General features: G+C 54.8%; 3 protein-coding genes across 3 annotated transcripts; all 3 read left to right on the forward strand.

Moving 5' to 3' along the window:
• Positions 1–332: 332 nt before the first annotated feature.
• On the forward strand, positions 333–3452 carry LOC113147268 (antifreeze protein Maxi-like). The gene is made up of 4 exons (XM_026337227.1): positions 333–492; positions 989–1173; positions 1630–1835; positions 3326–3452. Exons 1-4 carry the CDS (start codon positions 333–335, stop codon positions 3450–3452), a joined length of 678 nt encoding a protein of 225 aa, XP_026193012.1.
• Positions 3453–9736: 6284 nt separating this feature from the next.
• LOC34622926 lies at positions 9737–11065 on the forward strand. Its single transcript, XM_026337228.1, has 4 exons — positions 9737–9856; positions 10120–10204; positions 10315–10395; positions 11013–11065. Exons 1-4 carry the CDS (start codon positions 9737–9739, stop codon positions 11063–11065), a joined length of 339 nt encoding a protein of 112 aa, XP_026193013.1.
• Positions 11066–14046: 2981 nt separating this feature from the next.
• On the forward strand, positions 14047–15747 carry LOC34622927 (spliceosome-associated protein CWC15 homolog). Its single transcript, XM_026337229.1, has 6 exons — positions 14047–14133; positions 14351–14496; positions 14850–14904; positions 15167–15337; positions 15423–15486; positions 15653–15747. Exons 1-6 carry the CDS (start codon positions 14047–14049, stop codon positions 15745–15747), a joined length of 618 nt encoding a protein of 205 aa, XP_026193014.1.
• Positions 15748–15870: the final 123 nt, after the last annotated feature.

Genomic DNA, 15870 nt, shown 5'->3' on the forward strand with positions numbered 1-15870 from the left:
CTGTGCGAAGCCGCGGATGTGCCGAGGCTGCATGCATTCGTGGGCTGCTGGCTGCAGCAGGTACTGCAGCAGCACCAGCAGCACATGCATCTTGTGCAGCAAAGCTGCACACGGCAGCAGCGACTGCTGCCGTTTGCAGCATCCCCCGTTGCTGCCAAGGGCCCTTCCAATCCCTTGACTGTCTGCGTCTCTTCGAAGAACGTCGCATCCCCTTCAGAGGCAACTGGCGCCGATACAGAGGGGATACAGGAAGCGACGCCGAGTGCAGCAGCAGCAGTCTCAGCAGCAGGGAGGGGGGGGCTGTTATCGACGGATCGGACGTCACCCTTGATATGGCTGGCGCCGTTGCTGCATCAGCTGGACGGTGCAGCACCCACTGCAGCACCCCGAGAAGGGGGCCAGCAGCAGCAGCACGAGTCAACGTTCTTTCTGTATGTGCTGCTAGATCTCCTGCTGCCGCCTCTGCGAAAGAATATTGCAGTGTTGCAACGCGTGAGCGGCCGGCGGGAAGGGGCTGCTGCTGCTGCTGACAGCAGCAGCAGCAGCAGCAGTGGGGGGGCCCCCTTTTGGGTGTTCTCAGGGCCTATCCACGGGCTTTCTGAGGCTGCCGCGGTTCTGCGCACGACGGTGTGCAGCAGCTGCAGCACGCGAGGCCTAAGCCGCTGCTCCTGCGGAGCAGCAGATGTTGAGTTGACGCTAGACATCGTGTTGGGGGCACTCCGATTTGCGTGTGTTGCTGCTTCCGCGAGTGGCAGCCGCAGGGCTAAGCTTGCCATCACAGATGCTGTGGCTGCGCCCGTCACGGCAGCAGGAGCAGCAGCAACGGCAGGAGCGGGGGCAGCAGCAGCAGCGCCGCTGCCTGCAGCAGGAGCAGCTGCTGCTGCTCCTGCTGCAGGGTGGATGGATCCAATGTGGGGGCTTAGAGCTCTGCGCAGTCGGTCAAAAACGTGTTCGAGAGCTTCACAAAAGGCTTCGCAGCTGGCAATAGCGCTCCTATGCTACCGCGCGGCTGTGCATGTGGCCGCAGCAGCCGCTGAAGCGGAAATAGCTGACGCTCGGGTTGCTGCTGCAGCGGCCGCTAAAGCAGCAGCAGACGACCGCCTTTTCCGCAGCAGAGGGACTGTGCAGCGCATGCATACTGCCGCACTCGAAGGCGCAACAGCAGCAGCGACGGCAGAAACGGCAGCCGAAACAGCAGCCGAAACAGCGGCGAAGAAAGGGCCTTTTCCAAGGAGTGCCTTAGGCCAGAGCCGCCGCTCGCTGACGAGAGGCGAAGGTGGAGCGGCTGGGAGAAAGGGTGGTTCTGGGGTGTCTGTACTGCCGCCAAGAGATGTTGCTTCACAACGGCTGGTGGTTAGACGTTCTCTGTTGCGCGCCCTGCTGGCGCTTCGCCGCTGTTGTGTACCGCCACCCTCCATCGAAGAACTGCAGCAGCAGCAAAATCAGCAGCAGCAAAATCAGGAGCAGCAAAATCAGCAGCAGCAGAATCAGCAGCAGCAAAATCAGGAGCAGCAAAATCAGCAGCAGAAGCAGGAGCAGCAACAGCTGTCGGGGGACGCTCATCTGATGCAGCAGGGCAGCAGTGCAAGCACAGTCCTTATTCCGTTATTGCCTTTATCCGCCGACAAGCCTGTAGGACATGACATTGCTTTTGCAGCAACTGCAGGAGAAGGGAGTTTACCCACTTTGGCAGCAGCAAAGGCTGCAGATCACGCAAAGGGCGACGCCACCAATACTGCTGCTCCTGCTGCGCTTCCAGCTCATTGGCTTACGATGGCCTCTGCCTATGAGCACTTAGCCGACACTTTCTTGCTGGAGCATGCGCATCTTGAGAGGCAGAAGCTGCAGCAGCAAAAGGGCCCTGCTGCTGCACCTTTGGTCGAAATGGAGTTTCTGCAGCTGCGCTGTCTTTCGCGTGCTGGGCAGCTGCTGATGGAGGGCTTTCGGTACGGTGCTGCTAGTGGAGTGGGAGGCAGAGGCAGCAGCACTTGCAGGAGCAGCTGCTGCTCCAAGTCCACTGCGTCTGCCAGTGCTCTGTGGGGACGGCAGCGGCTGCTGCTGCTACGCCGTTTGCAGGGAAAGCTGCTGCGTTGCCACATGAGCCTTGCGCAGTTGCATCTCTCGTCCCTGTGCGTCGATGCTGCAGCCTCTCCTCTTGCCGCATGTGCTGCGGAGCCGGCTTCTCTGCGCACGAAGCAGGCGCTATGCAGCCCCAGTGCTTGTTCGAGCAATGCGGCTTTGGCGAAACTTGAAGGAGTGGGAAGAGGGCTTCGACACTTACTGCTTGCTTCTTGTTTCTTGCATCCTAGTGGACCAAGCAGCCACACCGGCGCAGAAGACAGCTGCGTTGGCATGAACGCGGATGCCGCTCTGCTCTGCAAGTCTGCATATCTGTCTTGCGCAGAAGTGTTTGCAGCCCTTGGGCAGGCACTGCCAAGCTGCTGCCGCACGGTGCAGCAGGAGCAGCAGAGGACCTCCGCTGCTGCACCTGCTGCCTCGGAAGCAGCTGTTTCTGCTCTTTTCCAGACTATTGGTAGAGACCTAGATGCCGTTCCTGAGTGGTGCCGACCCTTGCTGGCCTCAAGCAGCAGCGACAGCGGCGGCAGTGGCACTGCCTGCGCGGCTGCTGCTTCTGCCTCCAATTGTGCAGCCGAGGGTAACGCTGTACGCAGCAACTGCAGCTGCAACTGCAGCTGCAACTGCAGCAGCGGCAGTGCCAATCCGCCTCTTCGCCTCTGGAATCCGCCCCTGCTGCCATGCTCTTCGGCTACAGTTCCTCCAGACAAGGAGAGGCTCCTAAACAATGGAGTTGCATTCTGCCTGCGCGTCTTGCAGCAGCAGCTGCCGAAGGAACAGCAGCAGCAGCAGCAGCAGGAGGCGCGGAAGGGGGGCGACGGCTCGAGCCGGCGCGAGAGCTTCAGCAGCTGCAACAGGGGCAGCGCTAACCACAGGCTCGCGGGAAGCAGTAGCACTGTCGCACACCAGCATCATCATCAGCAGCAGCAGCAGCATCAGCAGCAGGCGCACGAGTACCAGCAGCAGATGCAGAGGTGTCTGGACACTCGGGCGCAGCAACTCATGGCTTCTGCATATGCAGCACTTGGTCGTATGTACATCGCAACAGGCAGACGGACAAGGGCCCTCATTCATGCGAAGCAAGTAAGACATACGCCTCTTCCTTTCTCAAGAGCTGCAGTGTGTGGTCTGCTGTGTCGTGCGCTCGAGTAACAAGTTCGGCCTGAACTCTTATTATCGTTGTTGCTGCTGCTGTTACGGGTGCTGCTACTGGTGTTGCTCATGCAGGGTATAGCCTTGTTTGCTGCAGTGGGAGACGCGGTGAGTGCTGCGCGGATGCAGCTCATGCTGTGTTGCATGAAGCTGCACCCCCTGCTTTTGGAAGAGAGCGATCACAAGCTGCAGCTGCAGCCGCTGCTGTCGCAGGAGAAACATGAGCAGGAACTAAATCCAGCGGCTGTTGCCGCAGCCCTCGCGTGCGGCAGCGGCCGCTGCGTGCCCCAGCAGTTGGCGCTTATGCAGCAGCAGGTGCAGCTGCTGCAGAGGGAACTGGCGTTTTTAGAATCGCTTGTCGAGGAGCAGGCAGCTGCAGACGGACATTCGGCAGCTGCAGCCGTGCAGTGGGTGCAGCAACAGCAGCAAGCCTCCGCAGCAGCAGCCGAGGTTGCAGACAGCTTCCGATGCCTTCTGACTGCTCTCCACCTGCGGATGGCAGAACACGAGGTCTTGCATGCTGCCGCTTCTGCGCTCCCGCAGGGACTGCAGTCGGTGCCTTGGGAGGCTGCAGAAGCCCCTCACGATACAGCTGAATTGCTGTCGGCCTTCGCGCTGTTGCTGGCGCGCGAGAAGCACAGCGGCAGCCGCAGCTGTCCTTTGCGGTCGCAGCAGCAGCAGCAGTCGCTCCTTAGTAGCCACCAGCCGTGCGTTGCGGACAAGGGCTGCCTGCAGCTCGCGCTGCAGCACATCCACAAGGCTCTGCATCTCTCCTCCTCAGAGAGCCGCAGTCAGCAGCCTCTCCAGCGGGTGGAAGAGCAGCAGCCGTTTCTCCTCCTTCCCGCGCTTCACGGCCTGGCAAGTGCGGCTCTTGCTGCAGCCCTCGCGTTGCCGCTCTTCGAGGAGGCCCAGCAGCACCAGCCGCAGCTCCAGCAGCACCTCCACTCCCCAAGGCGTCACAAAGCACGCGTGCTGCACATTGCCTCGTGCAGGCTGTTGGAAGCCTGCAGGGAGCTTCGAGAACTTTCCCTCTTGTGGGCAAGCCAACCCGATCTGCAGAGGCAGCAGCAGCAGCAGGAAGCGCTTGTCGTACGCGCATGCAGAACGTTTGCGTCCTGCTGCTGCGTCTTGGGAGCAATCCGGGCCCCACGAGGAGGGCGAAACAAGTCAGACTACCCGCAGCAGAAGCAGCAGCAGCAGCAGAAGCAGAAGCAGCAGAAGCAGCAGCAGGAGGCCATGGCGGCCCTTCGGACCCTCTCAGGCCTCGGCGTGTTGCTTCTGCCATTCCTTGGCGCCAGCAACAACGCAAGCAGCAAGCGATTTACCAGCGGAAAAGGGGGAAAGCTTGTGCTGCCACTGCTGCAGCAGGAGCCATCCGTGGAACGCGCTGCCGCGGAGCAAGCGGCTGCCCACCTCTCCCTGCCCCCCGCGGTTGCTGCTGCGTGTACTGTACTTCTGCTGCTGCTGCATGCAGCGCTTGCCCCGGGCATAGAAAATGCGCCAGAAGACACAGCATCGGAAACAATAGCGGCACGATCAGCAGACAAGACACAGCACACACCACCTGGCTTAACGCCGTCCCTGATTTGCGTCACCATCAGAGACCTCCAGCAGCGGCTGCTGCTGGCCAGCCCGGAATCTGCCTACCATTCAGCGGCAGCTGCGGCTAAAGCAGGAGCAGCAAATGCAGCTGCAGCCGCAAACGGCATCAGTTCTGTAGCGGCTACCCTCATGGACCGGTGCCTGCTTCATCGGCGTGAAGAAGAACGGCTTCACAGGTCGTGGCTCCAACAGCAGCAGCAACAGCAGCATGCGCTGCTTCTTCATGCGTTCTTTTCACTGCTTTCACATGACACGAAGCCTGAGCAGTTCTTACCAGAACGCTGAGGGGCGTCACACCCGCCACGACTGCTGTTGTGAAATCGCTGCTTTCCCCCCAAATTGTAGGGGCAGACAAGGCCCTCGCGCCAGTCCTCCTTCGGCCTCACTAATACACCAGGTATCTTGTGTTGCTTAGTAACGTGGAAACAGCAACGCTCGCACCTTCAGGCACTAATCGGTAGTAGTGTTAGCAAGTGCAGTGTGCCTTGTGTTGCTGCGTTCCGATTGGGTGGCCCCCTGTTCAGCTTTGCGGATTCTCTCCGCAAGGCAGCCCCAGAAAAACGCAGTGTTGCATGCTATCCACGCATGTGCATTTGCGTATGTATGCGGATGTGGACAACTTTTCTTCACCCCTTTTTGGATGTCTACACCTCCGCTCATCGCGAGGACAGATGCACCTGTGTGCATCTCCGTAGGCTACACACGCGCGTACCCCTTCAGGATGGCACGCACACTGGAGGGCCACCGAGCTGCAAGGTCTTACTTTCTTCGGCTACAGTGGGAGCTTTGGTTTCGATGCATGCATGTATGCATCAATGCATTTGCGCATGCACTTAACACGCACAATCTTCACGTGGAGTGCCAAGCCCTCCACCGTTCCATTACATTGAATACCCTAGTCTACATGTAGACATACACAGAGCACGGGCAACATAGCGAGAAGTGGATATCTAAGATAAGGGGGGGGGGGGTGTAACAACTAGGGATGACCCATGGGACCTTCTGAGTTGAATCGCCCAGGTATCCTGAAATACGCAAAGGACCCTTTTAGTGCCCTAGGTGTTTCACAAAGCATGCGAAGTGTACGTCATCAATCTGTCCACCTGTTTGCACTATAATCTATAGAAATGAATGCACTCCCCTGTCGAAGGCAGAGGGCACAACTTCCTTAACGTATTTCCTGCCGCAGCTCTTCCTGTGACTTGTGCGCTTGGCAAGTTCCTTGCACACTAAACATTGCAGCACAAAGAAAGCGCCTAAATAGGCTAGCTAGCTTTACCAAAGCCCTGGAGAGTATCTCCTTTTAGTGCTTTCAACTAAGCCTTCCCACACGGCGCGGTGCTGCGAACAGAGGGGCCCGCATGGGCGTAAGAGCCTTAACACACTAGCTAGGAGGCCCAAGTTGTCTAGCGTTGTGTGGGCTGAACGCTCAAGCCCCTGAATTCCACCGAAAGTCTACACTCAAGACACCAACAGATGTGCAGCGAACCGCAAAGGCACACAAATCCGAAGGGATATGCTTAAACAGCAGTGTGCCTTTCCCGAGTTCGTGCAGTGCCGGCTGCCTTGCTTGACTGCCATCGTCCTCAGACTTGAATGATGGACTGATACCACTGAAGACTGCTCTTTCTGAAGCTCTCCCTCGAACTTTTTGCAGAACCGCACAAGCGCCAACCAACCACCTTTCCGACAGTCAGGTGCCTAGCAAACGGATATCACAAGGGCTCAGTTGGCATACGCTGCAGTCCAACTTTTCTCGCCAAGGCTCTGGAGCGAGTCGCTCGCTCATAGAAACGCGACTAGCACCTTCCCGATGGCACTTCCGCATGCCACTCAACGCCAACAGGCTGCGTTGGCAACGAGTTGATCCTGATGCAAAACAGCGCCAATCAGCGCAGAGGGACGCTTTAGGAAGCAACAGTAATACCAGTTTCACGGCAATGATCTGCCGGAGCCCAGGCAAAGTGGTGCTCCTTCCTGAGAGAGCGTGCAAAGCCTGTATCGGTTGTCAGAGCGTCGCTCTCGCTGCTTTTCGAGCGTTCTCCGGTTATTTCATAGAAGCACGATAAAACAACGTCACTATAGGCCATCATCTACATTGGCAGAGAGAGAGAGAAAGAGAAAGCGAGGCATGCTCCTGTTTTGCATACTTTGCAAACTTTCTGTCTCCCAGAAGCTCCTGAGGATGAAGCCCCAAGGAGGGTGATCGCGGATAGCGTGGCAAGTCCCTTAATAAACGTTGCCTCTTCGCCTCTGCGTTTAACGGGTCGCCTTTTAATTTGTTTGCTACTAGTTTCATTTCGTGTTCATGCACCAGAAAAGGTGGGTTGCGCTGGGACTGCCCAATTGGGCAATTCTGCCGCTCCTGGAAAGACGCTGCTCTGCCTTCCTCTTCTTTCTAGGTTGTTTCGGCTCATTCTGTTTCTTGGCTTTGTCGAGCGCTACTGAATTCTCTCGGTAAGCTCCTTGATCTTCAACTTCCGTAGGCCGCTTCGCGAAGCAGCCCTTGAGCTGACTCCCCGCGAAGCTGGAAAGCGTCAGTTTCCTCATTATTTGACCGCACTTTCTAGACGTCGTGCACACGCATTCGCATGGCCCGGCCTACACGCCCCGCCGGCACGCCGAAACTCTCCTATTGGACAGCCACGAGGGCATCCGAAGTGAGAAAGCCAGAGGATGACTGGTGAAACTGTGAGCAAGGGCGATCCTTCTGGGGGCACAGGGTCCTCCATGACAAACGAAGGCTTGCACCAAAGAACCTTTTCCGAAGCCGGCGAGCCTACCGCACCATGCAAGTCGGCCACTCCCAAGCAGGCCCGACAACACAACGAATCCTTCTGGCGACATATTTTTGAGGAAATCGGAGTCCGGCAGAAGCCGCCTCCGCCTCCTCCAAAGACTTGGAAGGACAAGTTGGCATGTGCGTGCCTATGCAGGGTTGAGAGGGCAGGCTACCCGTTACTTTTTGCATAGGGGACTCTCCGCTGCTTCCTCCAGAAAACGCTCGATGCGGAAGGAGCGGGGGGAAAGGGGGAGGAGGGAGGAGCTATGGGAGGGGCCTCTAGGGCCTTCTGCCCGCTACTTGTATTTTTCTGTATTGTGCCCCTCGGACTGTAGCGGGCGGCAGGCATGTCTCGTAGTGTGACACTTTTTTGCATTCTACCTTGACTGCTAGGCTGATCCGCGGCGAGCTGTGTTTGTCCTGCTTGCTTTTAGGTGTAGCCGTAATTTGTCTGGCGGCTCTCATCGCTTCCCAAGTCAGTGATGTAGAAAGCCTATGCGGAGTCTTAGGAAGCGGATCCTCATCTCAGGCCCAGAAAAGATAGGCCGCGCGCGGCGTTCAGCATTGTTTTGAATTGGGAACGAGTGTGACTCTTGACTTCCTTATCGACTGGCTACGTTATGACTTCAGCGATTGTTCTAGGGCTATGTTGGCCCCTGAAGGCTGTGTGGTGGCGTGTCTTTTGGTGCGCAGATAGGGTATCGCTTTTACATGGATTTCCACTATGGCTTTGAAGCCATTGATGTTGCAGACTCGCAGTTTTTGAAGGGTGAGCTTCGACCATCTGGCGAGAAAGAGGCCCGAGTCTCGCGTTTGCTTGATTGTAATGTATGAAAGGTTCAGGGCGCTTCTCACAACATCATACATATTTGTACAACGTCATGAATATTTGTACAACGTCATACATATTTGTGTGTGGGCATGTGTGTGCTGTGCAGAGGTCATGTTTGGTGGAAAACCATGGGTAGTGTTATGCAGGTGGCCCCATAAGCGCGCGTAAGCAGTCGTCAGCAAGTTGAGTTTTGAAGGTTTGAAAGTTTGGGTATAGGGCCTTTCTTCTACGGAACAGAGCCTGCGTGGTGACGGCTTGCAGGAAAGTGCCCGAGGTGGTCGACAGAAGCCGCATTGAGCTCTTGAAAGTCTTGCGTCTAGGGAAACTTGACTGTGGAGGTAAGGCAAGGCAGCTTCGCCCGTGACTCTGCTGAAGTGTTCTCTCTCGCTCTTCTCTGTCGGGCTTTCCACTCTCCGCGCATGCCTCAAGCGATGCCTGCCTCGGCCTAGCCGCGAGACGTTTAAGGTACTGCTGCTTGCTTGAGGTTTTCTGCGGCTTCTCAGCGACGCTTCCAAGCGGCATGACCTTTGCAGAGCGCTTTCGAATTCCCAGCACTGCTGAAGGGCTGGTATTGGCTAATGGAAAAGCCCCTCGACTTTTGACTCCATGGGCCCTCGAGACCAAGAAGAATCTGCTGTCTTATGTGGAGAGGCACACGAAATTGGATTTCCGCACGCTTGACGATGTGAGAGGCATGGAGCATTCCAGTACATACAATCCTGTCTGACACGCTTTTTCTTCTCCGCGCCTTTGCTTTATCCGCTTTTTCTAGCATTCGTCGCGGGATCGCCATTAGGTGACTCTGCGGTGTATATACCGCTGGGGGTCGCATTTGCATTTTTTGCTGTGGCCCGCGGACTCCCTGCGGCTTCATGGGCATGTAGTGTGCATGCATACTTGTACATGTGTATGTATGTGTATACCTATGCGAATAGATATATTTATATATACATACATGTACCTCGATGCATTAGAACAACAAGGGGTGCCAGGAGGGCATGCGTTGCTTCAACGGGGAAGTGCTGTTGCGTGAAACAGAGGATCCGAGGGGCGATATTGAAAAGCGAGGGCACAACCGTTTTTTGCACTTTGCTTTAGCAAGCCTGGCACATATCTTTTGCGCGCCTTATGCGGACTCTCTTCGCGGCCGTTGTAGCTAGTGAAGCACTGCTGCTGTTGTTGAGGCAGGGGACGAGCTCTTGCTTGCTGGTTTGTTTTCTTTTGCGGAACTACAGAACGGCTCTCTTGCGCGACGGTGCCTCCTCCCGGCCAGTACCCGTTGTTTAGTCCTCATGCGGCACGGCGGCATCTCAACTTCGGAGAGAAACAAGAAGCTTCAGCGGCTTTTCGGAGATGAGGATCCGTATATTAGGAAACTCAAATTTGGCGTCGTCGACACGCAGAAGCACCAGGTATATCGTAGGCTCTTTCTTGCTGCTGCGGGGGTGTGTTTTCGGTGATTTGGGGTGTGTCTTCTTCCGCGAGTCTTCTGACCTTCTCGCTTGCTGCCGACAGCAGCAGCGCTGCTAGGGGTATGCATGCATGTCTAGCTAACCGCCGCTGTAGCCGGCATTATGCGTAGTGACGAATTGGGGGTTCATGACTCTCCTGCATGTTGGTGTGGTCACCACCCCATGCGAGACGCTGTGCGCGTGCTGCTGCGACGTCTGTTCAGCTGAATCTTCACGACACCATTCCATTCGTTACAGTAGCAGACCCGACCCAAACGCAACTCGTGTGCTTCGTAAACACCACCGCACGTAAGCTGCTTACCAAGGGCCGTGCTGTCAGTGCTGCTGGCTTCGTTTTTTTGGTCTGCCGTTTGCATCCTTTGTGTCCCTCCGCGTTGGACTCCGCAATGTATTCGCAGGCGATGTTGTAGAAGAGCTCACAGCGCTCCGCAAGAAGGACGATGCAACACGGCATTCTTTTGCCGTGGCTGTCTTTGAAGGTTGGTATTATTCGCCTCTCTGTCGAGCACTGATAGCCTCGAGCATGAGATCCAGCAGCTTGTTTAATGGAACCTCCAGAGCTGCCCCCCTCATTTGCACAGAGCCTTCTGCTGCTGTGTGCAGCACCGTACCTGCGCTCATGTGTATAGACACACTTGGGGAAAGAGGTTTGGCGGGAAAGGCGCACGGGGGGGAGGTATTCGCACTGCTGCCTTCTTCAGCAGCTGCTTGGAAGTGCAGCCTTGCAAGTTTCTCTGCTTTTGCGAGCGAGCGCCCGTCCTCGACGGCGTGCAACAGAGCACCTTTTTATGTCGGTAGGGGGCTCTGCGATTTGGCTGTTATTCGCAATGCCAGTCATGCAGTCTGCTGGTTTCCTCTCGGGATTATGCTGCAGGAGGGTTTATAGGCTCGGAGGCCGTAATGGAATTTGCAAAGCGGTGTGCTGCAGCGGTTGAAGGTGCGTATGTGCAAACAGAGTTGCTTCACAAGGGAAGAGGCACTTCGCAGCTGTTTCATGGGGGACTGCGGATGGACTGACGATGCATGCGTGCAAGAGCCGACATGTTGAGATCCTATCGCTTACGATGGTGGTTCTGTGGCGTTTGCTGATTCATAGATTCCGACGGATTCGTGACTATGGAGCGGCCTCCAACCATTAACCGCGTGTAAACAAACTACCTGGAGGAGGTGTAGCAGCATCTTGGATGTCTACTGCCCGCATTGCCGCTTCACTTTCCTGGATTCTGGGTTCTTGTCTTCACTACAAGCAAGCAGTGGCAGTTGTAGCTAGGCCTCGATATTCACCATGGTGGAGGTGCGACGAGAGCTCCGGTAGCACACTCTTTCGAGGCAGTTGTGTCACGTTGCCGCTCCGTGACATTTCAACAAATCACACAGCGTTCTGTGACTAGCGTGTTAGCAAGTATTGCTGCTGATCTCAGAAGCGTGAGAACTGCTGTAGTGCCCATTTGAAGGCTGGGTATGACGATTTCTCTTCATTTTGCATAGATCGGACCGCAGTTCTTCAAGGCGTAGTGGAGAGGCATTCGCACAATGCTTTTATTTTTGTTGGCAATACTAGTCGGAGCGGCAGCGGCCGACTTCAACCAACCTCACCGCTTAAAATGATTATGAGCGCTTTTTTTGGTGTTGCAATGCTCAGCGGCAATTGTATGCCGCCTTTGGACGCATTGCAGCTCTCCAATCGCCTCTCACAAAGCAACATTTAGGGGGAGAGTTGCGTACAGGGGGGCCTCTAGGATGTAGGCCAGCTTTCTAAGTGAAGAGACGGAGAGGGAGAGCGAGGCAACTGCGAACGCACCCTGGCCATACCTAGGGTTAATAAATCCCCTTTCAAGTAGGCAGTGAAAAGGATTGGCAGATACGCAGAATTTACGGGGCGGTTTCCTTCTGTGCGGGAAGGTACCTATATGCTGGCAGCAGTGGAGTTACTGGCATGGTAGGAAGTAGTTGGCGTAGTCAGCCTCTTGGCTCTACAAAATTTGCTTAGCCCTCCGCCGATCCATGCTGCATCTTCCCAACATTTACACGAGTCGAACCTAGGCTACCACATTGACTACAAAGCCAAAACGGTGCCGAAATTCCGACTCTATACGCTTGCGGATTCTAATTAAGGCAGCCTCGACATATTCCCCACGCTCAATCATTGTCCCTAAATCCCCTTTGCATGGAAGTTTAATGGTTCAATTTCGCTTTTGAGTACGACTTGCAACAACGCAGGACTAACCAGTGCGGCTTCCCCGTCTGCGGCTCAATTCTATGTATTCCCCGCTTCCCTGCGCCGCAGACTGAGGGGGACGGGGGGTGGCTCTCTCTATTCTTCTGATATGCTTCTATGCTCCTCCAGGCAGCTTGTTTGGCCTAATCTTATTCCCTGTGTCCAAGTTTTGTGGATTTTGAATTCGCTTGCACTTCCCACAATGCGGCCTCACTGCAAACAACAGAAACAGATGCCTTGCTAGCTAGGTGGTTGTCTGAGGCTGCGTAAGAGCGTGAGCTCCCCGTGACATTCTTTTCTCGTCCTCCTTAGACTGCAGACTGGGTGTGATCACCACAGACTCCCTATTCGTAGCGTCTATAACTTGGCGTGGCCTTTCCGTTTTAAATAAGGCGGCAGGAGTTGCATTCATTCAGTCTTGAATCCATACGCTATTTATCGCTTGTGGAAGCTTTCCTTGTAGGTTGTCCAATGGCTGTGTTGCTGTGTTCTTATGATACTCTCAAGTTTTCCTAGCTGGGCGCTTACCTCGATAGTCAAGGCAAACCTTGTACACAAGTACTGTATGTTTATCAAAGGATCGGTCTATTTTCTTCCTCCGCGTTCCTCAGAATTACCATATGAGGGCAGAGGGCCAGCTAGGGTGTGCGTAGCTGCGTCGTCTAGGCATGTGAGGCATTCACAGCCAGTTGCACATAGCATCTGGCGCACTCGCACACGACAATCCTTAATTCTTGTATCCAAAACGCTACTCCACAATAAACATGATGTACGAAGAGACAAGTCAATTGGTTAGTTCTACGCAAATATTGCTTCATAACGTGTAGTCGATCTACTTGAGACTTCCACAGTGATACTAAATGATTGAGTAGTTTATTTTGTTTTTGGTGCCTCATTTAGTAAATAGCGCTGTTAGTTTTATACAATAAGGCACATTGGTGTGTGATTCCGCTAAGTGGTACGTGCAACTAGTTGTGAACGCTTGAGGTGCGTAGAGAACGCCGCTCCGCGCACCCTAGCTGCCCCACTACCCATATGTGGGGACCTCTGAGAGAAGAGAAGAAGAAAGAGGAGACGTGTGTATGCTGATTGTGGAGTAAGGTGTACACTCACGAAGATCTTTTATGAGGTACAACTCATACTGCTGGTCCAGTGAGGTGCGACTTAAAGAGATTCGCCCGATTGACCCTCCTGATATTGCATGGGCAGCACAAGATACACTGAATGTCAAACGACAGATTAGCCCTTTTCGGAGGCAAGAGCCATCATGATCTTACTACAACTCTTATTTGGCCGCGCTGGAAGAGCGCCCTGCATCAGACAATGGCATGCTCGAAGTGTATGAGGGGCAATGCGAACTCGCGCAGCCCTCTTTTCAGGCGTGCTATTGAAATCAGGTTTCGTTTGTTGCATTTTAAAAGGACGAGGTTGTGTGGTAGTACAGCAGCAGATGCCGACGATCGCTGTGAACGGCAGCCAGTGGTGCCATGCATGAAGCCCCGGCAGGGTGCTTGGATGTTAGAAGCAGGAAAATGCGCAAGTGAAGTATTATTAGAGATTCCGGACTGTTTAAAGGATTGTTGATCATCGGATTCCGAATAATAATGCGTTATTCGTAGAGTGGTGTCTGGGTGTCTGTAGAGGTACCGGATCTTTCTCAGGGAAGAAGAAAAACCCGTAGTTGCTGCATCCAGTCCCTCTGGTTTTCCCGTGTTCTGGTATATTTTGAAGACGTGGTACTCTATTGAAGCGCCAGGGGAAAGGGGCTGGCGTTCCCTTTTCTCCGCTCTCCGGCAGCTCATCCCATTTCCCGGCAAACATTCGTAGCTCTGGAGTGGATTGGGAAGTCTGCTAGGGTTTCGCCTGTCGTACTGACGCGAGCTTTGGACGTTTCGTCAAAAGTATCCTCACAATGACCACAGCGCATCGCCCGACGTGGCACACCGCTCTAGGCGGGGAGAACCAAGGAGGAAATCGCCTGGCCACGGCCACTACCAAGGTAGTTCTGCCTCTCAGTACCGTTTTGGTAGTATCCTGGCATCACATATTCTCTAGAGATTGCAGGATGCAGAGCTTCGCCATGACTCTTGGCGTGCCATGGAACCCGCATGCGGTTCCCTCTCCCTCCCCCCTTTCCGCCTCCTGGCCAGAGGGAGAAAGCTTCCCCGGGTTAGGGGCTAGGGTTTATATGTGGTTTTCTGGCATTGTGTGCTCAGAGGTCGGCTAAAGACCAGCCTGGCGAGCTGAGGCTAAAGGCTCGTTCTGCAGATCAGCTGCCGGCTACACGAGACAGGAAGATCCTTGCAGAAGAACTGTCGAGGAAGGAGGGCATCTACCAAAACCAGAAAAAAAACGCTCTCCTGTGCGTCTCCTCGGGTCAAGTTACTGCTTTCTGAACGATCGCCCTAAGACCGTGAATCGCTCATGGCTTGTAATCCTGCGCGGGTGCAACATTTCAGTCCGTCCTTTGCCCTCGTGGCTAAGCTATGAAGGGATCGTTCGTCGTCTCTTTCGCCCGCTGATCATGGCCAGTTGCACCTATTAGCTTTTGCAGTTTCATGCCATGCTTTTTTTCCTTCGTATTGATGTGCCTGACGTGTACATGGGCTTCTATGCCCTTCGGTTCCACTGGGGTTCCGAGGTGTAGCTTTTTGTGAACCTCTTCGCGTAATGCTTTTGTCATCATTTCTGGTATTCTGCTGTGCCTTTTTACAGGACGCTAACTGCGCTTCCAGGTATGCTGGCTGCTTGCGCTGCCCTTTTGGTTCTAGTTAGATCAGTGCGCTTGCCGACTGCTGCGCATGCGTAACACCCAGGCCTGCAGTAACACCCCCTTTCTGGCAGCGCTGGGTGTACAGACAGTCCCAAGTAGCGATTTCTGAGCCGTGTTGTTGGATGCACTTTTTTGTCCTTTAAGAAGTTGAGGTCCTGCGATACATTTAGTTGCGTGCTGTTGCTCGCTCATTATGATGGCGGGCGTGCTCAAGGATTTCGGAGGCATTTTGCATTTGTTTATTTTGCCGTTTCCAGAGATTGAGAATCCATTTCCAGAAGACGCAGACGATGTAGATGCCCCCGCCGCAACGCACAACGACTCAGACGGCGGTAGTGACAGCTCCGAGAGCAGCGATGATGAGGAGGGGGAGCTCCTTAGGGAATTAGAGAAGATAAAAAAGGAGCGCGCTGAGAAAGAAGCGGCTGCGGTACGACTTTTTGTGAATAGGGTGCACGCGTGCGCCTCTCTGTAAGCCACATGCATGCGTCACTCCGCAACAGGCATTTTTGTAGATGAAGGCTTTGGTGTTCGAGGCCATGTGCGGGGTTTGCCACCCGAGGCGGCCTCTTCTATTGCGTATGGCGTGTATATTCGCATCCATGAAGAAAGATAAAGCAGGGGGGGGGGGGGGGGGACGGGGGGCGGGCCGCCCCGCCGGGGGGTTTTGCCAAAAACCTGAATTGGAAGGGGGTTTTTTTCCGGGTGTGCCCGCTCTTGTTTTTGTTTGGCTGTTTTTTTGTAGGACAAGGGAGTCGTAATGGTAAGTGGGAAGGCGAAAGGTCAGACGCACAGCAACAGAGGAGGCGTTTTGTGCGCGTTTGGGTTGCAAAAAACTAATGATGAGATAGTAGTGGTGTAGCGAGAGGATGTATGTAACGGACAACGATAGGAGTGGGGTAGGTGTCTGATGAGTGAATATGTAAGAAGCCGGGGGCGAGCTGCGAGGTCGGGTGGCAGGAG

Source organism: Cyclospora cayetanensis, unplaced genomic scaffold (genome assembly GCF_002999335.1).
Source record: "Cyclospora cayetanensis isolate NF1_C8 unplaced genomic scaffold, CcayRef3 CcayRef3_contig_17, whole genome shotgun sequence".
Classification (NCBI taxonomy): domain Eukaryota; phylum Apicomplexa; class Conoidasida; order Eucoccidiorida; family Eimeriidae; genus Cyclospora; species Cyclospora cayetanensis.

Excerpts from the sequence above, each read along its gene's own strand:
- LOC113147268 (XM_026337227.1), top strand. The coding sequence starts at position 333 with ATGGCTGGCGCCGTTGCTGCATCAGCTGGACGGTGCAGCACCCACTGC. Across the intron at positions 1,174-1,629 it reads GCGCAACAGCAGCAGCGACG|CCTGTAGGACATGACATTGC; the intron begins GCAGAAACGGCA and ends TCCGCCGACAAG. Across the intron at positions 1,836-3,325 it reads GAGCATGCGCATCTTGAGAG|TGGGAGACGCGGTGAGTGCT; the intron begins GCAGAAGCTGCA and ends TGTTTGCTGCAG.
- LOC34622926 (XM_026337228.1), top strand. The coding sequence starts at position 9,737 with ATGCGGCACGGCGGCATCTCAACTTCGGAGAGAAACAAGAAGCTTCAG. Across the intron at positions 9,857-10,119 it reads TCGACACGCAGAAGCACCAG|CTGAATCTTCACGACACCAT; the intron begins GTATATCGTAGG and ends ACGTCTGTTCAG. Across the intron at positions 10,396-11,012 it reads TGCCGTGGCTGTCTTTGAAG|ATTCCGACGGATTCGTGACT; the intron begins GTTGGTATTATT and ends GCTGATTCATAG.
- LOC34622927 (XM_026337229.1), top strand. The coding sequence starts at position 14,047 with ATGACCACAGCGCATCGCCCGACGTGGCACACCGCTCTAGGCGGGGAG. Across the intron at positions 14,497-14,849 it reads CAGAAAAAAAACGCTCTCCT|GACGCTAACTGCGCTTCCAG; the intron begins GTGCGTCTCCTC and ends GCCTTTTTACAG. Across the intron at positions 14,905-15,166 it reads GCGCTGCCCTTTTGGTTCTA|ATTGAGAATCCATTTCCAGA; the intron begins GTTAGATCAGTG and ends CCGTTTCCAGAG.